Source organism: Prunus mume, linkage group LG6, assembly GCF_029339155.1.
Source record: "Prunus mume cultivar Tortuosa linkage group LG6, ASM2933915v1, whole genome shotgun sequence".
In the NCBI taxonomy this organism is placed as follows: domain Eukaryota; kingdom Viridiplantae; phylum Streptophyta; class Magnoliopsida; order Rosales; family Rosaceae; genus Prunus; species Prunus mume.
This window is the reverse complement of record NC_142703.1, coordinates 19,495,457-19,515,824: the sequence shown is the minus strand read 5'-3', so window position 1 is coordinate 19,515,824 and position 20,368 is coordinate 19,495,457. Positions and strand designations below refer to the sequence as shown.

Below are 20,368 nucleotides of genomic sequence, written 5' to 3'. Positions count from 1 at the left end.
TATATGTATTTGTAAGTGATTGTCTAAATTACTCCCTATTAATCTAATTTACCTATAGCAGAATTCGAACTTTGGTAAAAAATGCGGGCTTATTGGCCTGGCGAACTGGCCTAACCTAACCCACGTCTACTACTACGTTCCAATATTGGTAAAGTAATAAAACCCTAAAACCTTCAATTATCTTTAATATATTCGCCACGATTCATGCTGATGCATGATGCAACGAAACCATCACCATCAATTTCACCATTTCCAAATACACACGTAACATCAAAATACACAGTTAATTTTTTAACACCATTTCTAGAGAGGCAGAGAAAGCTCAATTCGCAAACACCAAATTAAGCAATAAACCGTGCCCAATTCACTTGGAAACTGTGTAATCTCAAATTCTCGATCCCCCATACAGATTACTCTCCCTTATGCGGTTAGCTCTCAAGAAATGGCTTCTTCAGAGATAGAGGTGGTGTCATCGGACTCCAAAACCCAGAAAAACCCTACCGAGGTGCCGGTGGTCGACGTCTTCTCCGCTTCTGCTTATGGCGATTTTCAGAAACTGAGAAAGTTTGTCGAACAAGACGGTGCCTCTCTCTCCAACCCTGACGTCCATGGCTACTACGCCCTCCATTGGGCTGCTCTTAATAACTTCCCCGATATAGCTCAGTACATAATTGAGGTATTTATGCGTTTCTATTTCTGTGAATTTGCTTGTTTTTCTGTTTTGGTTTTGTAAAAGAAGTTGAATTCTGTGGTGGGTTTGTTAGGAAAGATTGAGTTATGCAGTGGGTTTGTGTGAAAATGTTGAATTTTTGTTGTTTTGGGGTAAATTCTGGGATTATGTTTGGTATAAGAGCTGGCTGAGCTTGTTTGTTGTACGTTTGGTATGGGATTGCTGCATTGTGTAGCGCTGTCGGTTTGACTTGGATGAACATATTTTTTATTGATGTTGTCAAAGCATGGTGGCGATGTCAATGCGACTGAGAATATACAACAGACAGCGTTGCACTGGGCAGCTGTGCAGGGTGCAATTGCGGCGGCGGATGTGCTCTTGCAGAATGGAGCTAGGGTTGAGGCTGCTGATGTAAATGGATACCGGGTAATTTTCTCGTTTACTTTCTCTTTTCAAATGCCCTTTTGGTTGAGTATTGGCCATTTCGAATAAGATAAACCTGGTATTTGATTATGCAAGGATAATGAATTTTTGTTGTTGTTGTAAAAATAATGAGAGAGACCCACATTCCGTGGATATAAACCTGCTTCTTCCTCACTTCTCAACACTACACCACCTCTCCAATCTCAGTTCTTACTTCTTGACTTCCGCCCAAATAAACTGGGACTACCCAACAATTATTTGCACCAAATCCTCCACAACCATATCTTCTGTTCATCTGAAATGATACATCTCTCTCTACCTCAGAAGAATCTCCAAATTATGGTCCTCTGTGACTTCTTGGAGTTCTAAATGGTCATATCACCAGCCACTGCCTTTGATTTTTGCAAAAGAAATTAAAGAAGCTTGATGTTGAAGAGCAGAGGAGAGAATTTAGGATGAGGCTGAAAAGGAAATTCCCTGAACGATGCTCATCCTGTGATATCTATTTTGGTTCCCTATGTCCTGCGCTTTACTCTTCTGACTTAAAGTAGTTCCCAATAGTTTGTCCTACTCTTCTACACGTGTTTGTGGGAAATGCATGTCTTATTAATTTTTTAATTTATTCAGTTCAGGTTTATGTTTATTGATGCTATTTTCTTTTAGAGGACTTTTAACTTTCAGTTGATTGAGATTGAGATCATTTTGTAAGCACTAAACAATATGAACCTTTAGAACTTTGATTCCACCATTGTATTTGGACGGAGATGAAGAATTGAGAGTGGAGAGGTTGGATGGTTTACGTAGGCGACGAAGGAAGCAGGCTATTCATTGGTCATAAGTCTTTGTCATTAGTTTCGGTTAAATTAAGTATTGGCCATTAATGAGATCAAACGACTGAAAATGAAGTCCAGTCTTCAACACAAGTTGCTATGAAGTATATACATATCTAAGAAATTTCTTGTTAACAGCATTGTGGATAACCAGGCCTTTGCACTGCAGGTTGACTGGCACTGTGTTGCCAGACATCCTAGAAATGTTTACTTGCTAGACAATGTGGAAAAGAAAAAAGAAGTTTATGTTACCGATGAATCTGGACCAAACAGTCAGGCTAGAACGAAGATGATCAATGGTCCAGATTCACAGTTCGGCAACAATAAGCATCTTATGTTGTCAGAATGCCTAGCAAGAACATTTTCCGTTATATGCATACACAGACATACACATTCATGGCTATGTTAGTAACAAAAAATGTAGGAACTTATTTTTGCCTTATCGATGATTACTATATTTAGTATGATTTCTTTTATAAAGCCACTATTATGTTATCATGCATGCAATGGATATGTATTGTGCTGATAGTTCTCTTTTTTCATAACTTGTTTGAATTACTGCAGGCAGCTCACGTTGCTGCTCAATATGGGCAAACATCTTTCTTGAATCACATTGTTGCAAAGTATCATGCTGATTTTGATGCACCTGATAATGAGGGGAGGAGTCCTCTTCATTGGTATGCTAAAAGGCTATTAACTGTGGCATATTGACATGGTTTTTGTGTACATAGAAATTCTGTGACATTGAAACCATGCTTTTAATCATTCAATTGCTCCAGTATCAACCTGCAGTCTCATGAATTAAATTTGTTCATTCTCAAGTAGTTTTCTGCATATGTGGTAAGGAGTGTATAAATGATTGACCTAGTTCTTTATTGTTTATACTGAAAAGGGGAATAGCTAATTTTTCTGTACCTTTTTGTATGTACACTGTGATAGACACTAGTGGGGCTTTGGTCTGTATTATCTTTTCCAATTATGTTGATTGGTCTATTTTGATCATCGGCTGAGAGTGACAAAATTTTCACATATGATTAGCAAAATTGAAGTCATTGATCAAATTATGATGTTCTTTGCAATAATCTTACATATCTGGAAACATGAAATTTTTTGCTGTGAGATTCTCTACAGGAAAATTAATCATTATGATACTTTCAACCAGGGCTGCATATAAGGGATTTGCAGATACAGTTAGGTTACTTCTGTTTAGAGATGCAAGCCAAGGGAGACAAGATAAAGAAGGTATACTAAATGTGCATATTCATTGTGTGCTTGTTAGTTTAATAGTACAATTAAATTTCTACCGTAGCTGTTTATGTAATGTGTCAAACTGCCTATGTAAAAGAGAGTGGTTATGCATGTTTAGTGGCGGGTACCAAAAAATGCTATGTTACCTGTCAATAGTATTTTATCAACTTGACCCAACTCATATGGTTTTGGTTGGATTGGAATTTGGATGGTTCCTAATTGCCATAATTTGTACTTTTCTTTTTGAAGTCTGAGCCAAATTACATTTATTATTTTAAATGTTGGCCTGATATGCAATGGTTAAGAATTCTGAGCCCAATTTATAGTTTTATAACCCTTTAAAGAAGATTCTAAGGTCAATTGGCCAATTTAACACATGAAAACAAGATCAGCACAGGTAAATAATTATTATTCAATCCAAAGCCCTAATAAGTTAAAGAACGGACAAAAATAATAAAACCAGAAACATAAAAGGGGTAGCACCATCACTGCAATTTTCGAAGATAATATCTTATACAATCCAAAGCCTTAGAAAATTGTCGTACAATAAAATGCCAGCAAAAAATTAACAGGAAGAAAAAACGCTGTATGCCTGCATGCACTCGCTAGTGACACTTGCTCACATCATTCCTTCACTTTGTGGTTTTTTCTTTTTTAATTGAAAAAAGTTTCAGCCCATGTTTCTATACTCCTTATACTGAATTCTTTTTCAATGGTTAATAAATCTGTCTGCCAATCCTCAAGAGAACCATCAATTCCAATCATGCTTTATGTTAAAAATGAAATTGCAACTTCTCAATGACTCTTTGTAACTAGTTGTTTGCTTATTTAGTCTTTTGTTTGATATTTTTCTTTTAATTGTGCTTTTGTTTTCGGGGTTATTTTGGTGGTCTTTTTTGTGGTCTGATGACTTGAGGATCCTATGCTATTAGGTTGTACCCCTTTGCACTGGGCTGCTTTAAGAGGAAATGTAGAGGCTTGCACTGTTCTTGTTTATGCCGGTACTAAGCAGGAATTAACGGTGAAAGACAATGCTGGTTTTACTCCTGTTCAGATTGCATCTGATAAAGGTCATCAGCGTGTCGCTCTTTTCCTTGTACGTAACTTTATATATCTAGCACTCCTGGTAGATTTCTCACAACCAAATCTAAACAGGACTTGAAAATTAGATATGTGAATATAAGGTTCTGCTAGTATGGGGTTGTGTTGTGGGTTCTCATTGACTTTTCCATTGTTGTCATGCACATTTTCTTTTCTTTGTTCGGATTTTTCAGTATAATGTATGGTACATACACAAGGTAAACAAATAGGTTAGTGGTTCTCATGGTCTTTCCATAACATACGCACATGCCTCCCCAAAGGTTGAATTTCCATTCATATTATAGGCTTGTTTCTGGAACAATTGCAGAGAGTCATATGTACTTATATATAAATTCTAGTGATGTGTAGGTTTCTCCTGTGCAATAGAAGTGCAAAACATTATTTCAATTGAGTTTAACATTTTATCTTTGAATGGGAAAATTGTATTTTAATTTTTAAAGAGTTGATAACTTAATTTAATAGGAATGATTACAAAGTACTTTATAATTATCATCGGTCATGTATGGTGCCTAGGATTGGATAGGATTGGATAACTCACTAGATTCAAGGTATGTTGAACCTTGAATTTTGTGAGTTATCCACTTCAATCCAATCCTAGGCACCAAACGTGGCCATAAGGGTTTCAGGTGAAGTAGGCTAATTTAAATATAGCTTGGCAACCCCCTTCCAGTGGATTCATTAAAATCAATACTGATTTCTGTAGGAAGGGATCTCAATGAAGCATTGCAGCAGGGGGTATAGTGAGTGGGTTGCTGGGTTTGTAGCACATATGGGGAATGGTCAAGTCTTGGATGCTGAGCTATGGGGTATATATTGTGGTCTAAGACTCTAAAGTTGGCCTAGGATGTGGGGTTTAAGCAAAGTAATTTTGGAGGCTGATTCTGTTGTGGCTGTTCATCTCATCTGTCATGATGTGAATAACCTTCAGCCTCTTGGCTCAATTATTTTGGGTTGCCAAGAGATAATGAATGAAGTTTGGGACTGCAAAATAATCACACTTATCGGGAAAGGAATGTGGTGGTTGACTGGATGGCTGACTTGGGCTCTAAGGCTGAGTTGGGTCTAAGTCTTTTCCAAGCGCCTACTCCTAGTGTTAGGTCTTTCCTTTTTGAGGATATGATTGGTGTTTGTAGGCCTCAGGCACTAGTTAGTTTAGTTTTCAGAATTTTTGAACTCCTCTTTACAGACCTTCGTTGCACCTCTCACACAAAAAAAAAAAAAAAAAAAAACCTTGCAATTTAGTAGAACTGGAGATAAGGGTAGAGGGATAGTTGGTAATATACGGTAATGGTGATACTTTCAGGATTTTCAGTTTAGTCCATAAAAACTGAAAACTCAAGAACATTTTTTTCCTATAAAAATTAGAGCAAGGTAGATGGAGTGGAGAAGTGCATCTAGGGTGTTCTGTTGATATGTACATTCAATCTTGCACAATTATGTGGCCACTTGGTGCTGAAGATAGTAGGCTTGTAATGTAAAGAAAGACTTCATTTCTGATTTAAATTAGAGAAAAAAAAAAACATTCTTTACATGGTCACAAATATTGCAGAAGAACAAAAGAACATTTGAGGATGTGATAAGGCAAGAGATTGACCATTTGTGGAAAGGGTTCGATTCTGGGCTTTAGTTTTCTTGGATTTAGGGACAAGACCTTTTTGCAATTTATTTTATTTTATTTATTTCAGATTGGAATGCAGTTCGTTTTCCTTTATAGTTTACAGTATTGGGTATTGCCAGTTCTGTTGATATTTTTGGTTCAAGTAGAGGGCCTATTCCGTTTTAGCTAGTTGGGTTTCTTGTTCAAAGCTCTATACACTTTCTATTTTTCCAATGAAAGTTTGTCCCCTATAATAATTATAAAAAAAAGTGGCTCCATGATTTCTGCTTTTTCTGTACTTCGGTAATGCTCATGGCTATTTCTCCTGTGGCCATTGTTACTGAATTTCTTATAAAAAGAATTATTTTTGTATTTTGTGCAGGCTAACCAGCAGCGGGCTCACAGTAACCGTTGGAGAGACAAACTTTGCAGTGGGAAGATGGCAGATATTGGTTTCGCTCCTATCTTGTTGTGTACAATAATCTTTCAAACAATTCTCTTTATGAACTCGGTCCTCGCAGGTAGTTAAGCTATGATGTTCCAGTTTTCCTTTAGATTGCAGATAGATTTGTGTCCCTCACCAATCATTCATTACTGACTTCATACTTACTCATGTTAGCTCCTAATCTGACAAAGGTTACTGCTGCTGTTGGCCTTTGGGGATGGGCTGCTATTTCGTTAGCTGTGGGTTCACTAATTATGTTCTACAGGTGCAGTAGGTAATCCTTTTTCTAGAAGCCATAATTAAATGCCAATTGAAATTTTGTTTTTATCTTTTCCGAAATAGTTATTTTGTCATTGAGCCAGTAAGAAAATTTGAGCTCACATTGATACTTGAACATATGGTTTGGAGAATTTGGTAGTCATTTAGCACTTAGGGTTGTTCTTTCCCAACCACCAGATAACCCCCTAATCCTATTTTGGAGGAACCTAATATCTTTAATACATTTCCAAGTGAGATTACCAGCCTGGCAAAGTTATGCTTTAATGATACATGTCCTTATATGTCTACCGCGGTTCTTCCATTCTATCTTTTATTCTGATATCATTAAACAATAATCTACCACAATTGGTTGCAGTAAAGATCCAGGTTACATAAAAAGAGCAGGGGAATTCAGCGGTCATACAGACACAGAGGTATGCAATGTTTCTGTTTAGTCTATTACCATTTCTACTGTCAAATAGGAAAGAAAGTTCATTATAAGTAGTTCTCAATGAAAGAACTTCCCGAAGTAGGGTTATGTAGCAGAATTCAACAAGGAAAAAGGTTGTGTAGCAGAAAAACCATAATATCTTTTTTATTGAAGCCATCGATGTCCATAAAACAAAAGGTGGTAGGTATGAAACTTTTTGGAACTTAGATTAGGTTGATAGTTTGAATATGATCTGATGACAACATTATTTTACTCTATGCTTGGTTCACTTTCAACCAGAGAAAATCAAGGAGAGAGAAAAAAACATAATTTTTTAAGAACAATAGAAAGGTAAAGTATCCAGAAGAAAATAAAATGTTGGTAGCTTTTGTTAGTACGGTCAACCTTTTCTTCAAATTTCTCATATTTTGTAGAGAACCTTTTCTTCAAATTTCCCTCCCCTATCTTTCTCATCTTCATTACTAACCAAAAGGTGGAAATCAAGGGAATTTACTTATATTATGTTCTTTCCTTCTTTTCCATTGCTAAACCAAATGTGGGGTTAGGTCTCATTTGAGTAACAAACATAATTAACCCAACGAATTTGATAAAGCTTTGCTGATTGAGGAACAATGCTTCTATTGAATTGTAAAAATACAAACAATTTGAATATGCAAAATTTTTAAATATTACTGTCAACTGGAAAAGAGACCATCAAATTATAGTTATCGTACCTAAGCAAAAGAGCATCTATAGTGACAGCAGCCCACCAATCTGCATAAATATAGAAATGTCTATAATAACACTGGGAAGAAACGAAACCAATAGAGGTCCTATGTAGCCAGAGCGAATGCGCCACCGCGCTTAAATCGAACTCATAAAACTCCACATCCTTCCCATGAAAATTTCAAAGATCCTTCTATTTCTTTCCTACCACACAGCCATCATTCTGCAATTACATAAGACTTTCATCTTCTTCCCCAAACTCGAAGCTCGATTCTTATTTATTAAGAACAAAAGGATGTGTTATTTTGGAATTAAGACAGACAAGTCAATCGCCATTATATAGTTCAGGCATAACTTTAATGCAATAGGGCATTGAAGGAACCATATAATGCAATTAAAAATAGCGGAGACACTACATGCACGAAATTTTGAAACCTGCATATTCAATATGATAAAGAGATTGTTCTCTGTAGTGTTTCGGACACAGCTTCAGATGGGGTTTTGTTGATTCTTGCTAGTGTAACTCCACTTTCTAATAGCGTACTGACATTTTTCAGGATCATTTGTTGAATATTGATTTGAACAACAACTCTGTATGGATGGGAAATTGGTCTCAACTTTGTCCCACTTGCAAGGTTAACTTTAATGTCCTAATTGTTTTCAAAGATGATACTAAACATAATAATATTTTTGGATACTTCTTTCTGGTACATATAATTATTGCATGTTTGATTAATATCATATTTTCTCACATTCTTTTGCTTCAGATAATTAGGCCTGTTCGCTCTAAACACTGCCCCACATGTAACCGATGTGTAGAACAGTTTGACCATCATTGTCCATGGATATCTAATTGTGTTGGCAAGGTAAGTAGTGCTAACTTCTTATCTTAGTTCAAGTCAATGTAACTTTGTTATGGATTCTTGAGGTCCCATTAGCTTCACTACCTCGCCATTATGCTTCTTGCAGAGAAACAAGCGAGATTTTTTTATTTTTATCTGCATGGGAACTTTGACGTCGATCATTTCTGCTGCTGTTACAGTTCAAAGTATGTGGGTAGCAGACATTATAAGCTTTGCGATGCTTATTTTATTTGTGACGAGATGACAGCTGTCTTTTCATGATGCAGGGATTTGGAGTTCAATGCCAGCATGGAGAACAGAAGAAACATGGATTCATCATGTGGTAGTTCAACATCCTAGTGTTGTTGCTTTTCTGTTTTTAGATGTTATTATTTTGGTTGCTGCTACAACTCTGACGGTGGCACAGGCAACTCAGGTAATTGATGGAATCCTCACTACCTATATATTAACTTAATATAGCGAAGACAATATGTGGTCCTTGGAAAAAAATTGAACGTTGCATCTTCTGATATGGGAAGTATACACTTATTTTCCAATTACATCTTCTTGGATGGGAAACATACACTCCTTTTCCTCTCTAAATGGATTAACTAGTATGCTGTTGCAGTCAAGGATCTGATTCAGTTCGTATGGTCTATAATTTGGAAGAATATATATATTTACCTCTTTTTCCGTCTTTATTGGGTATTTTTTTGTTTGTTTATTGGCGGGAAAAAGTAGCCATTAAAGAACCTGTCTAAATAATGGGAAAAGAATGTGGGAGCGGATACCAACGGACAAGTAAGTTTAGAGGAGCAGAATTGGACTGCCTTAATTACAAGCTTACGTATTAAGTAATTTGTAGGAAAGTGAAGGTACCATACATGTTCTTGAGTTGTGTCCCTTTTAGCATCATGTAAGTGAATGCTAACTAGAGAAATGAAAATGGCTGACATGGATTAATGAATCAATTGGATGATGCAAAATATGGCTCCACATCTCTTTTAGGTTCAAAGTTAATTTTCCTTGCTTTCTTGTTCCTCGACTTTGGTATGTTTTGATTTTTGATCCCTTCCTAAGTCGTGAATTTATACAAGTATTTACAATTATCATCTTTTAAACTCCTTCGAAGTAGTAAGTATATATAGATAACGTAGTTTACATATCTGTGAATCAGATAGCTCGAAATATCACCACCAATGAATTGGCGAATGCTATTCGTTATGGGTATCTTCGTGGTCCAGATGGGCGGTTCCGGAACCCATATAACCATGGGTGCAGGAAGAATTGTGCTGATTTTCTCATTCAGGGCCACACAGATGATGATGAAATTGCTTGGCCTCCATTGCAGCAGGTTACCAGTTAGCATTATGTGCTCTCCAGTGTCTTCGGCCATGGATGATGCTGGAAATTCCATCTGTACCTGCTTGTACTTTTTCCCACCATTTGTTACCCAATTTTTATACATAAATCCCTGGTCATTTTACTGGTACATGCTCCATTTTCAGTTAGCCATATGTACAATTGAAAAAAAATGAAATGGAAGAGAAATGAAATCTTTTTATTCTGTAATTGTGTTCCTTTTCATAATTCAAGAAGCAGCCTCTCTGTACGTTTCTGTTACGTTCAACAAAAAAAGAAAAAAGGTAATGCGGTTTTTGGATACACATCTATATGGTGATCCTAGTGTCGTACCAGGTCCTGTCTGGACTAGCCCTCCCCCAGCTTTGGTCAAGCTCAATTGTGATGGTGCATGGGTGGCTCAAACAGGCTGTGGGGGTGTTGGTTACGGGATGGCATAGGTTGTTTCATTAGGGCGGGAGGCACTAGGGATATGCGTTGTGTTTCTGCGTTGGTGGAGGCAGAGGCAGTACAGGAAGCATTGACTCGATGCTTGGAGTGTGGGTATGATAAGGTGGCGGTGGAATCAGATTCACTTAGTTTGATTAACATGCTAAACCATGAGGTCGCCATGGACTTTGAGATTGAAGGGATTTTATTCGATATCCAGTGTTTGACTCAACATTATCACAAGGTGGAGTTTATGCATGCTCCGAGAAAATGTAACCAAGCTGCTCATTTGGTGGCAGCCCATGTTTCTAGAATTGGTGGTAGGCACAGCTGGGAACTTGTTTGTCCTGAATGCTGTTTAATTTCCTAGCCCAAGATGTAAATTGTTCTGTTCGCATTTAATAAATTTTCCTCTCTTTGACCAAAAAAAAAAAAAAAAAAAAAAAAAAAAAAAGAGATGTCAAATACCAAACATCAAATCTAAATATTAATATAAAAAAACATCAAATACCAAACGTCGACGGATAAATTGGAGAAAAAAATTAGTTCGAGTCCTTAATTTTCTTAAAAAAAAAAAAAGGTAAGGGGTAAAGCAAAACTTATGTACAAATTCAATGAGCAAATCACCAGTTAAGGCTATATTTTATTTATGTATGTGAGTTTATGGTCTCTTTTGAGATACTATTGTCTTAATAACATTGCGGATTGGCTATTGCTAAGTCGTAAAGAGGTGTTTGTACTGAAAAACATAAAGATTCACATTACGAATCAGTACACGTTAAGGTTCGCGTTTGTACTGGGAAGAAAGTGGAAGAACCACTAACGATGTTTGAAATCTGAGCAGCATCAATAATCTTCACATTGAACTCTTGAATCAGATACACAATCAAATTTGAGAGCTACCCTCCAGTTGCAAGTGTCAAGCCTGCCAAAGCCCTATATCATTTTCAGCCCCAATCTCAAATATAAGACACTCCTCTCCAGAACATCAATGAATTGCCAAAGTGATAGCTAGGAATACAAAGTTTATCATAGATAAAGGGAAAAATTCAAATCTAAAATATAGGCCGAGCAATGCATACATATCTGAATAAGAATTTAAAGCCATCAACTATATATTCTTACAATCCCAGCAAGATGAAAAAAGGAAAGGATTTGGGATCAATTAATGTCTCAATTAGAATTGACACGAATTCAGACCCGAACCTTCATACTAGAAACCTTCAATGTGTTATAACCAAAATGATACAATATAACCCTTAATAAATGCAATGTAATGCACAGCTGCATTGGGTTGACCTTCAATTGCGCCTTTGCATCAGTGAACAGAGGTTTGCATGGGATCTTTTTGTTGAAACAGAGGTTCTCCTATTGTCCCATACAAATACAACAGAAATCAAATTAAACAGAATTAATGCCAGAAATTAAGGATTCAAGTGAGAAGCATTTTCACCTCCTACCATATGCACAAACCACTGAAATGCCTTCATGGTCGTCAAAGGTGCAGCAGTTTCAAATTTCATTGTCCGCAGACGCATATTAATTTCACAGTGATCCTTTTATCAACAGCAACAAAGCAGGATCCACTTCATCTTTTGACAGTAAATTAACTATCAACTCTGTTGTTGATGCATCTGCAGAAAAACCCTTCTCTACCATTGTTTGAATAAGTACCATCGCCCTTGATGTCTGTTTATTATGGATGAACCCTCGGACAATTGTGTTATAGGTGCAATCAACAGGAGAACAACCTTTCTCTTCCATTTGGATAAGAACCTTTTCTGCTTCACTTGTAAGGCCTGTGATACAGAGTCCATTAATCATTATAGTGTATGTCCTCACATCAGGTCGAAGTCCTTTTGATGATAAACCACAAAAGAGATCCTTTGCAGATTCAATTTTTCCAGTTATGCACAAACCTTCAATAAGAATACTGTAAATCACAACCTCAATATCCAACTTCTTCACTTCCATCTCTCCAAACAATTGCATTGCCCTAGAAAGTTGTCGGTTTTTACACAGGCCATCCAGTAAAATGGAATAAGTTTGAACATTTGGAAGCTGGACACAAGCTTGCGTCTCGGAGAACAACTTTTGTGCATCATCTATTCTACCCACTTTGCAAAAAACCGTCTGCAAGAGTGTTATAAGTAATGGTATTTGCAACCAGTCCCTTATGAGACATATCTAGAAAAAGCATCATGGCCTCATCTATATTTTTAAGCTTACAATGTCCATTTATCAATGTGTTATAACAAACAACATTAACCATCTAGCCCTTGCTAAGCATTAGTTCAAAAATATTTTGTGCCTTGCCTATTTCTCCTCACAAACAGTAACCATCCATGAGTGAAGTGTATGTAACTGTATTAGGATCAATATCTCTTTGAATTATCATCTCAACCACACCTTCTGCTTCCACGACCATTCCCTCCTTACAAAGTGTGTCTACCAAGACGCTGAACGTGAACACATCTGGAAAGATATTTTTACTCACCATTTCATTCAACAACCTTGTAGCTTCTTTCCACTTGCCTAATTTGCAAACTCCATGAATCAAGGATGTATAGGTAATGACATTTGGCGCAATACCCTAGCACATCATTTCTGAGAAGAGGTTTAATGCATCATCAACTAGTGTATCCTTACAAAGACTATCGATGATTGTGTTATAGACAACTAGGTTAGGCTTGCAAGGCCCTTCCTCCATCTTCCCAAGCAATTGAATAGCTGCACTGTTGTTACCTTTCACGCAAAAGCCCCTTATTATTGTGCCATAAGTAACCACATTAGGCTGACAATTACCTCCCGCAATCATTTTGTTGAAAATTCCTGCCGCCTCCGCCACTCTATTCTCAAGAAGAAAGCCGTTGATCAGAGAGTTGAAGGTAAAGAAAAGATATCTGGTTCAAGACCAAGTTTGAAGAAATTTCCCAATACAGATAAACTAAACCCCATTTGGTTTAGATGACAATAACAATTTATGAGAATGTTTAGAGTACAAACATCAGGTCCAATTCCCGACACATCCATTTGGTTATACAATGAAATTACGGCCGAATAATGTTTCAATTTCGCAACTTGACCCAATATTTGAGTGAAACGAACAACTGAAGGCGGAGGTCGCATTTGAAGCATTCTATCAAACACATTGAAAGCATCCTGAACAGTTGTGATTTTGGGTGAGCTTCTCACTGGCTGCTCTAGTTGGGTTCTTGTAGATTTGATTTGTTTAGAAGGTTGAGAGTGAAGGAAAGCAAAGTAATCGTTGGCGAAAACAACAACAGTGCAGTTAGAGTGAGGACAAGGCATACCTCTCCATTTCCTGCTGGTGCAATAAGAAGAAGAAGCAGCTATATTCCGCATCATCATCTTCAGCATCCCAGTGAGTCAGTGAGTCTCAGCCAACCTTCAACATTTGGGAAGCGAGACCAAATCTCGAAAGGGAGCGGCGGAGCTCTCAAGTGCGTGGATGATGATCCAGTCGACAAAAACTTTGTTTCGATGAGTTTCGGATTAGATTTCCTTTCTAATTGCATTTAGGCAACAACGAGAACAATGCTATGTCAGGAAAGGGCTGGGCTTTTCCTTTTTTCGTCATTTTTACAAAAAAATTATTTCAGTGGGTTAATTGTTACCAATGAATTAAATAGAGAGGGTTTCGGAATTATCTCGAGTCCTCATCAATATTTTTAATTTGGGTATACTGGTGATTTTACTCTCTGAAATTGTACTTAACTTTTGATTTGTCCATATTTTTTTTGTATAAAAAATTAAGGATATGAAGTCTTTTATTTCTTCTCCAATTTTCCCATACCGTCTAAATTCTCAACATTTTATCCAATTTCTTTGTTAAATTATTTTAAAAAAATATTTTTTTTGAAAAAAATTAAAGAAAAAGAGTAAACCTAGAGCCAAAAACCCCTTACCCAACCTAAAGAACCTAGTCCTCCTTCCCCTTTCATCTCCCCCACCCTCCCCCTTTGATCTATCTCCTCCTTCCCCTTCTGTCTCCTCCCTCCCCTCCCCTTCCCCTCCTTCCCCTTCCATTTCCACCATCCTCAGATCTCTCTCTCTCTCTCTCTCTCTCTCTCTCCCCAACTGAGACCCACACCCCAGCCCCATACCCACGATCAACTTCACAAAATCAACTTAGTTCATTGTAAGGCAGCGATAAAACTCTAAGCTTAGTGAGCTTTCCAACCCAAGGTGAAAGCTTTCCAACCCAAGGTGAAAGCTTTCCAGCTAAATTTCCACTACTACATGAACTAGTCCTCCAAACCCCAAACCCATTAAATAGAAATTGAAGTTTCAAAGTCTTAGAGCAAGAAAACTTGAGAGAGAGAGAGAGAGAGGAGTATTATTTCAATTTTCATTAATTTAATTTAATTTTTAATTTTTAATTATTTTTAACGTACAAAATGACCATTTTGCCCTCATATTTAATAGCAAATTGGATGAAATGTTGCAGATTTAGACGGCAGGGGGAAATTGGAAAAAAAAAGGTTCATAACCTTAATTTTCTACAAAAAAAGGATAGGAGGTAAATCAAAAGTTAGGTATAAGTTCCGGAGATAAATCACTAGTATACCCGTATTAAATATCGGTACTACATAAGACTTCAACAAATTAACAGCAAAAAATTAAGTATCAAGAAATTAAGTATATACTTGAGAGTAAGATGGCTGGCTGGTCACACTATGATTCACTAATTAAAAAGGTTCTACATTCTTCATTTACATAAGGGGACAAAATTTCTCCCTCCTTGAACAAAAAAATTGTCCAAATTGTAGAAATTGTCCGCTTTACAAAATTGTATTTATCACATTGTTCATGCAATTGCTCTCCTCCATCACCCCTCACAATGAATTCAAGTGAGAAATGAGATAAAGGAAGGCATCTTATCTGCAGGGAATTGTTAGACCATCCATTGGATGGTCGAATCCGAATTCTTCTTCAGCCTCGCTTAGCAACTCTTGAAATGCAGGCTGGTTGGAATGACGAATCGCTGCTTTTCACTCTCCCCAACATAAACTGCAAAATACCCTTTTGAGACATCCGCAAGATTAGTTGAAGCTCCTCTGTTTGTATGCCGAATGAGCTTCTTCGCAGGAATTACAGCGGGCAGACGGTAACCCATTGTTGAGAATCCGGAGCAGAAAGACTAGAAAATTAATCAAGTTTGTAAGTTCTTCTAGATCTTAAAGAAGATGCAAAACAAGGAAAGCTATGTATTTGATAATTTGTAGTAGACTTAATCTGGTGGTCATAAACCCAGCCATGTGGTATATATAGTTGAAAGGTCATGAACTTCGCCTTTGTGGAAGGAAACATATGGTGAAGACAAATACACCCTGGATGGGGTATAGAAGGGAACAAAGGTTTATGAGGGATCACATGGCTTTGTCTTCCAAATATCATCAAGCATTTAGGCAAACTAGGTGGAGCAAATAAACTGTTTCTCTTTCCATCATCCCTTTTCATTTTAAGCGGTGAGCAACTGTTAAGCAAGATATGATTCAACAGATATGAAGTTCCAAAAGGATTTAATTATTTTAGTCCATGTGATTTTCCATGAGCTATTGGGTCCAAAAGAAACTAGTACAATAGAAAGGAGATAGCTTTATATAGCTCTCCCTGTGCTAACAGTTCTTAACAGATTTTGTAACTAAACTAAGTGGCTCATAGCTCGCAACCTAATCTATAATTTATAGTCTTCTGCTTATCTTGTATTTGTATTGTATCTGACCGCAAAGCACTATCTACCTTGATCAAGGGCACGTACATGGCTTCAACAGAAGAAGCACGTATAAGTTCAACAGGCGAGAAGAATAATATTGAGATAGCTCTGACTCAACTCAAGTTCAGATACTAGAGTCCCACATGGAAAAAAAGTTGAAAGATATAAATCCTTATAACTACTTAGTCCAAGCATTGTAATTGTCGAGCCTTGTAGCGTGGACTTGTAACTAAGCAGGGCATTAAAGTCATTGGGTATGATGGAGTCCAAGCCGGGTGGACGAGGGTGGTCTTCATCTTGTCACCACCTATGTGGGTGGTGAAGTCCACAACATTAAGCATGCCCTAAGCCCCGAGGATACAAGGGTACCTCACCCTCAAGGGGTGGGTGGCAATATCAAAATTGGGAATTAAAATGATGTGACCTGGGGAGTGAAGGGAAAAACAGTTTCTAATTGGCCTGACCCCGAAGATGTAGATACCTCGCCCTAGCGTGCTCTTGGCTTGACCCCTCATCCCACAATCACTTTTTAAACCATCACGAAACCACACTACTCAAAATCCAAAAAAGGAATTGTTTTATTTTGTTTTTTTTTTCTTTCTGTAAAATCCAGTCTGATCAAGAGATGAGTCTCTGAGGTCTAATAGAATCACAGAAACCAAATTGATTCTTGATTATTATTCACTGAATGATTACGATAGATACAGTACTGGAGGTCCACTGGAATCACAAAAAAAATCATAACTCCCTTAATGTGTCCCAAATGTTGTCTTGGATATGTCATCCGGATGCCTTATGTTGAAGCGATTGGATGTATGGACTGTACGAGTTCAAATAAGGTTATGATTTTTCTTCAGATTTTAGTTAAAAAAATATTGGCTGTGCCATGTTATCATAGCATATTAGCATTAAATATCGGGTACTGCATAAGACTTCAAAAAAGCAAAAAAATTCTTACGTTTACTTTCTTTTGTATCAAGAAATTGAGTATATACTTGAGAGAAGGACGGCTGGTTGGTGATGTTCAAAAAAAAGAAGAAGAAAAAAGATGGCTGGTTGGTCACAAGAGCATCATGCTGTTAAGAATCTATGAGTCTAATTAAAAGTAGCTACATTCTTCATTTACATAAGGGGACAATATTTCTCCCTCCCCGAGCCCAAAAAGAATGTACAAAATGTAGAAATTGTCCCCCTTACAAAATTGTAACAATCACATTGTTCATGTAATTGCACTCCGTCACCCCTCACAATGAATCACTACTACAAAAATTGAAATAGACGACGGGAAAACACCGTCGTCTTTTTCTTTTCAAACCGTTGAATGTCAAACTACGATAGTAAATAACCGTTGTATTTACATTAATAGACGACGGTTATTTTAGAAAAACTGTCGTCTATTACATGTAATAGACAACGGTTTCTTGAAAAACCGTCGTCTATTAACTCTAAGATGACAGTTATTAACTATAAAACTGACATAATTTTACATTTTAGTTTTTTTTTCTTGTTTCGTATGGTATCAGAAATATATACTCAAATATGTTATTACCCACGGAATACATATATATACTAAAAAATTGTTTCTTTCATAAATAGAATATCAAGAGTACAATAGAACAAAATAAAATCTAAAAAATGAAAGTACTCTAGTCTAGAGCCGCTAGCTGCAAGCTGCAAGCCTAATTACAATAATACACCAAAATCCCTATACCTAATACAATAACCAAGGTCAGCACGCTTCAAGATTATATTCACAATATGGTCGGTGACATTTTTCAGAGTCTGCTTCTTCACAGCAACCTGTAGGAAAATATTACTTAGATATATACAGCAAATGGTATTTCAAAACATTCCTCTTCTTTGGATATTTGCATTATGTGGTTCTTTTATATAACTTTAACGATTGAGGATGATCAGCAATAATACAACATGTACAAAGAATAATTGAAGTGGCTCTTTGAAAGCAATACCTCTTCTCCAATAATTGTAATGTTTGGTTGGGTTTGCAGAGCACACTCCAATGTAATGTGTGAGGCTGGACGCCCCATAAGCCGTACAACTGCAGACATACCCACTCAGTTAAATATTTATACTGAATACATGAACTTGAAAATATCTAAGCCACAGAGAGAGGAGAGGAAATGTTGCCCCATAAGCCGTACAACTGCAGACGCAATCTGTAGAACCGGCTTCTCTGGAATTTTAACTTGTGGAATGAGTGGTGGAGACCTACATATAACAAGTGGCGCTAAGTGAACCATTCCAAACAGATAAAACTGAGACTATCACAAAGAAATAAATAAAAATTCAAAGGCATGCTTACTTGTTAATGAAGGTTGAAGCGTTGGACCATAAGAACAACATAGCAAGGCCAAGAATCAAGCAGTGGGAGAGCAGAGTCAGCAGGTGGTATCCAAGCAATTCAAAGAAAACCCATATGATCGTTAATGCAACAAGAACACTTGCCGATCCCTTCTTGTCCCTCCACAGGAAAACATCAGCCGCTGTGACATTTATAATAAAGATTCAATTTTTATCAATTGCATGCTTGAAGTTCTTCTCATTTATAATAAAGAATTGTCTGCTTGAAGTTCTTCTCTTTTAGGAACTGCAGTTTAGTGAACAGAGGATTATGATTGGTATTAGAGAAAAAGTAAGATAATTCATGATGATGATTATAGAACAAACTTATGAGTGCAAAAAACAAGAAAAGGAATTCAAAAGTTGACATGTTCAAAGCTAACTATTTGTCTAGTTGTATTTGTCTTTATTTTTTTATTTCTTTATAAGCCAGCTAGCTAGCTTATATGTGTGTGTGTGTGTGTGTGGTTAATAATACACAGAGAGAGAGAGAGAGAGAGAGAGAGAGAGAGAGAGAGAGAGAGAACCTGCAAGTGCAGTTTGCAAAGAAGATTCTACAGAATTTGCAAATGAAACCTCACCTTGCAAGTAAAAAAGGCATAGAAGGGCAGACCTCAACCAATAGCCAAACAACAAACATCTCTTGAAGGGATTAACATAAATGTTCAAGCCCAAACACAAACACAAAGAAATTAGAAGACCAAAATTCATGAAACCTAAACAACTGCTTGTTGGAATATTGATTTAAACTAAGCACTCAAATGAACAAGCACAAAATAAATATTGAAGGGAAACTGAGAAACAAAAAACAGAGGAGGGAGAGGTAGTTCTCGGCTACTCATCCTCCTCAAATCTCTCTTATATTCTATTCTCCTGTTTCCTCCTCTCTCTTATATTACATTTTTAGGAGGCAGCTCGCGAGTTAACATGAACATGCTTCCAAATTTGAGTAAATTCACAATATAATAGCCAAATCAAACAAAAACACTACAGCCACAGTCAGATTCAGTGAAAATAATAATAATAAAGCTCAAGCCAACAAAACACGAAGATGTACATTGAAATCCACACCTGCAAAACAAAAAAAAACAAAAATCCACATAATAATCGAACATAACCCTAGAAACAGTAAAGGGCTGAGAAAGCTAAATCAGTAAAACATAACCCTAGAAACAGATTCTTGCCCAAATAAACCCTAGAAAAGAGGTCATATTGATAATACAGTGAAACATGAATGAGCAAGTAAATAATAAATTCTTAAATCTATTTATAGTAGGAAATCAGGAATTAAAGTAAATCAATTACAATTATAATAGGAATTCTTGGTGTGTAAGGAAAGTAAATCAATATCCATAAGTCATGCCAACACTCCTCCTCATATTGGTGCATAGATGTTGCCAATGCCCAACTGATCGAATGAATTGTGGAATGCTTTACTGAAAATTGCCTCTGTCAAAATATATGCCAATTGATCCTCGGATTTCACAAAAGGAAACTGAAACATTTTAGCCTCAAGCTTCTGTTTGATGAAGTGTCGATCCACCTCAACATGTTTAGCACGATCATGCTGAACCGGATTCTGTGCAATGGCTATAGTAGCCTTGTTGTCACAAAAGAGATTTATTGTGGATGTAAGTTTATACCCAAGTTCAGTAAGCAACTTTCTTAACCAAAGAAGTCCACAAATCCCTTTAGTCATGCCTATGAACTCGGCTTCTGCACTGGATAAAGCTACTACATTATGTTTCTTGCTCCTCCATGTCACTAAATTACCTCCCATGAATGTGAAGTAACTCGATGTGGATTTTCTATTTGTTACATTACCTGCCCAATCTGCATCTGAATAACCATCAATATTTAGATGATCATGCTTTAAGAACATAAGTCATTTTCCAAGTGCAAACTT

At 36.8% G+C, this 20,368-nt stretch overlaps 1 protein-coding gene, 1 long non-coding RNA gene and 2 pseudogenes across 4 annotated transcripts; 1 reads left to right on the top strand and 3 right to left on the bottom strand.

Moving 5' to 3' along the window:
- The first annotated feature begins 126 nt into the window (after positions 1 to 126).
- Positions 127 to 10,142, top strand: LOC103335822 (Ankyrin repeat family protein with DHHC zinc finger domain-containing protein). Of its 2 annotated transcripts, none has more exons than XM_008238857.3 (13): positions 127 to 676; positions 956 to 1,096; positions 2,488 to 2,600; positions 3,086 to 3,165; positions 4,104 to 4,267; positions 6,252 to 6,390; positions 6,489 to 6,579; positions 6,949 to 7,006; positions 8,286 to 8,363; positions 8,496 to 8,594; positions 8,698 to 8,776; positions 8,858 to 9,006; positions 9,748 to 10,142. In XM_008238857.3, exons 1-13 carry the CDS (start codon positions 443 to 445, stop codon positions 9,934 to 9,936), a joined length of 1,614 nt encoding a protein of 537 aa, XP_008237079.1. In that variant the 5' UTR covers positions 127 to 442; the 3' UTR covers positions 9,937 to 10,142. The 2 variants fall into 2 exon arrangements, with proteins under 2 accessions (XP_008237079.1, XP_008237078.1); XM_008238856.3 differs by having other exon boundaries at positions 6,489 to 6,588.
- Positions 10,143 to 11,340: 1,198 nt separating this feature from the next.
- Positions 11,341 to 14,049, bottom strand: LOC103335847 (uncharacterized; annotated as a pseudogene). Its single transcript, XR_016128147.1, has 2 exons — positions 11,822 to 14,049; positions 11,341 to 11,729 (listed from the first exon to the last, which is right to left on the bottom strand). The product of XR_016128147.1 is annotated as an uncharacterized LOC103335847 (transcript).
- A 977-nt stretch (positions 14,050 to 15,026) lies between these two features.
- LOC148916360 (auxin-induced protein 15A-like) lies at positions 15,027 to 15,942 on the bottom strand (annotated as a pseudogene).
- A 1,726-nt stretch (positions 15,943 to 17,668) lies between these two features.
- LOC103326890 (uncharacterized) lies at positions 17,669 to 18,506 on the bottom strand. The gene is made up of 3 exons (XR_016128150.1): positions 18,425 to 18,506; positions 18,072 to 18,330; positions 17,669 to 17,901 (listed from the first exon to the last, which is right to left on the bottom strand). It is a non-coding gene; the product is annotated as an uncharacterized LOC103326890 (long non-coding RNA).
- Between the last annotated feature and the right edge of the window lie 1,862 nt (positions 18,507 to 20,368).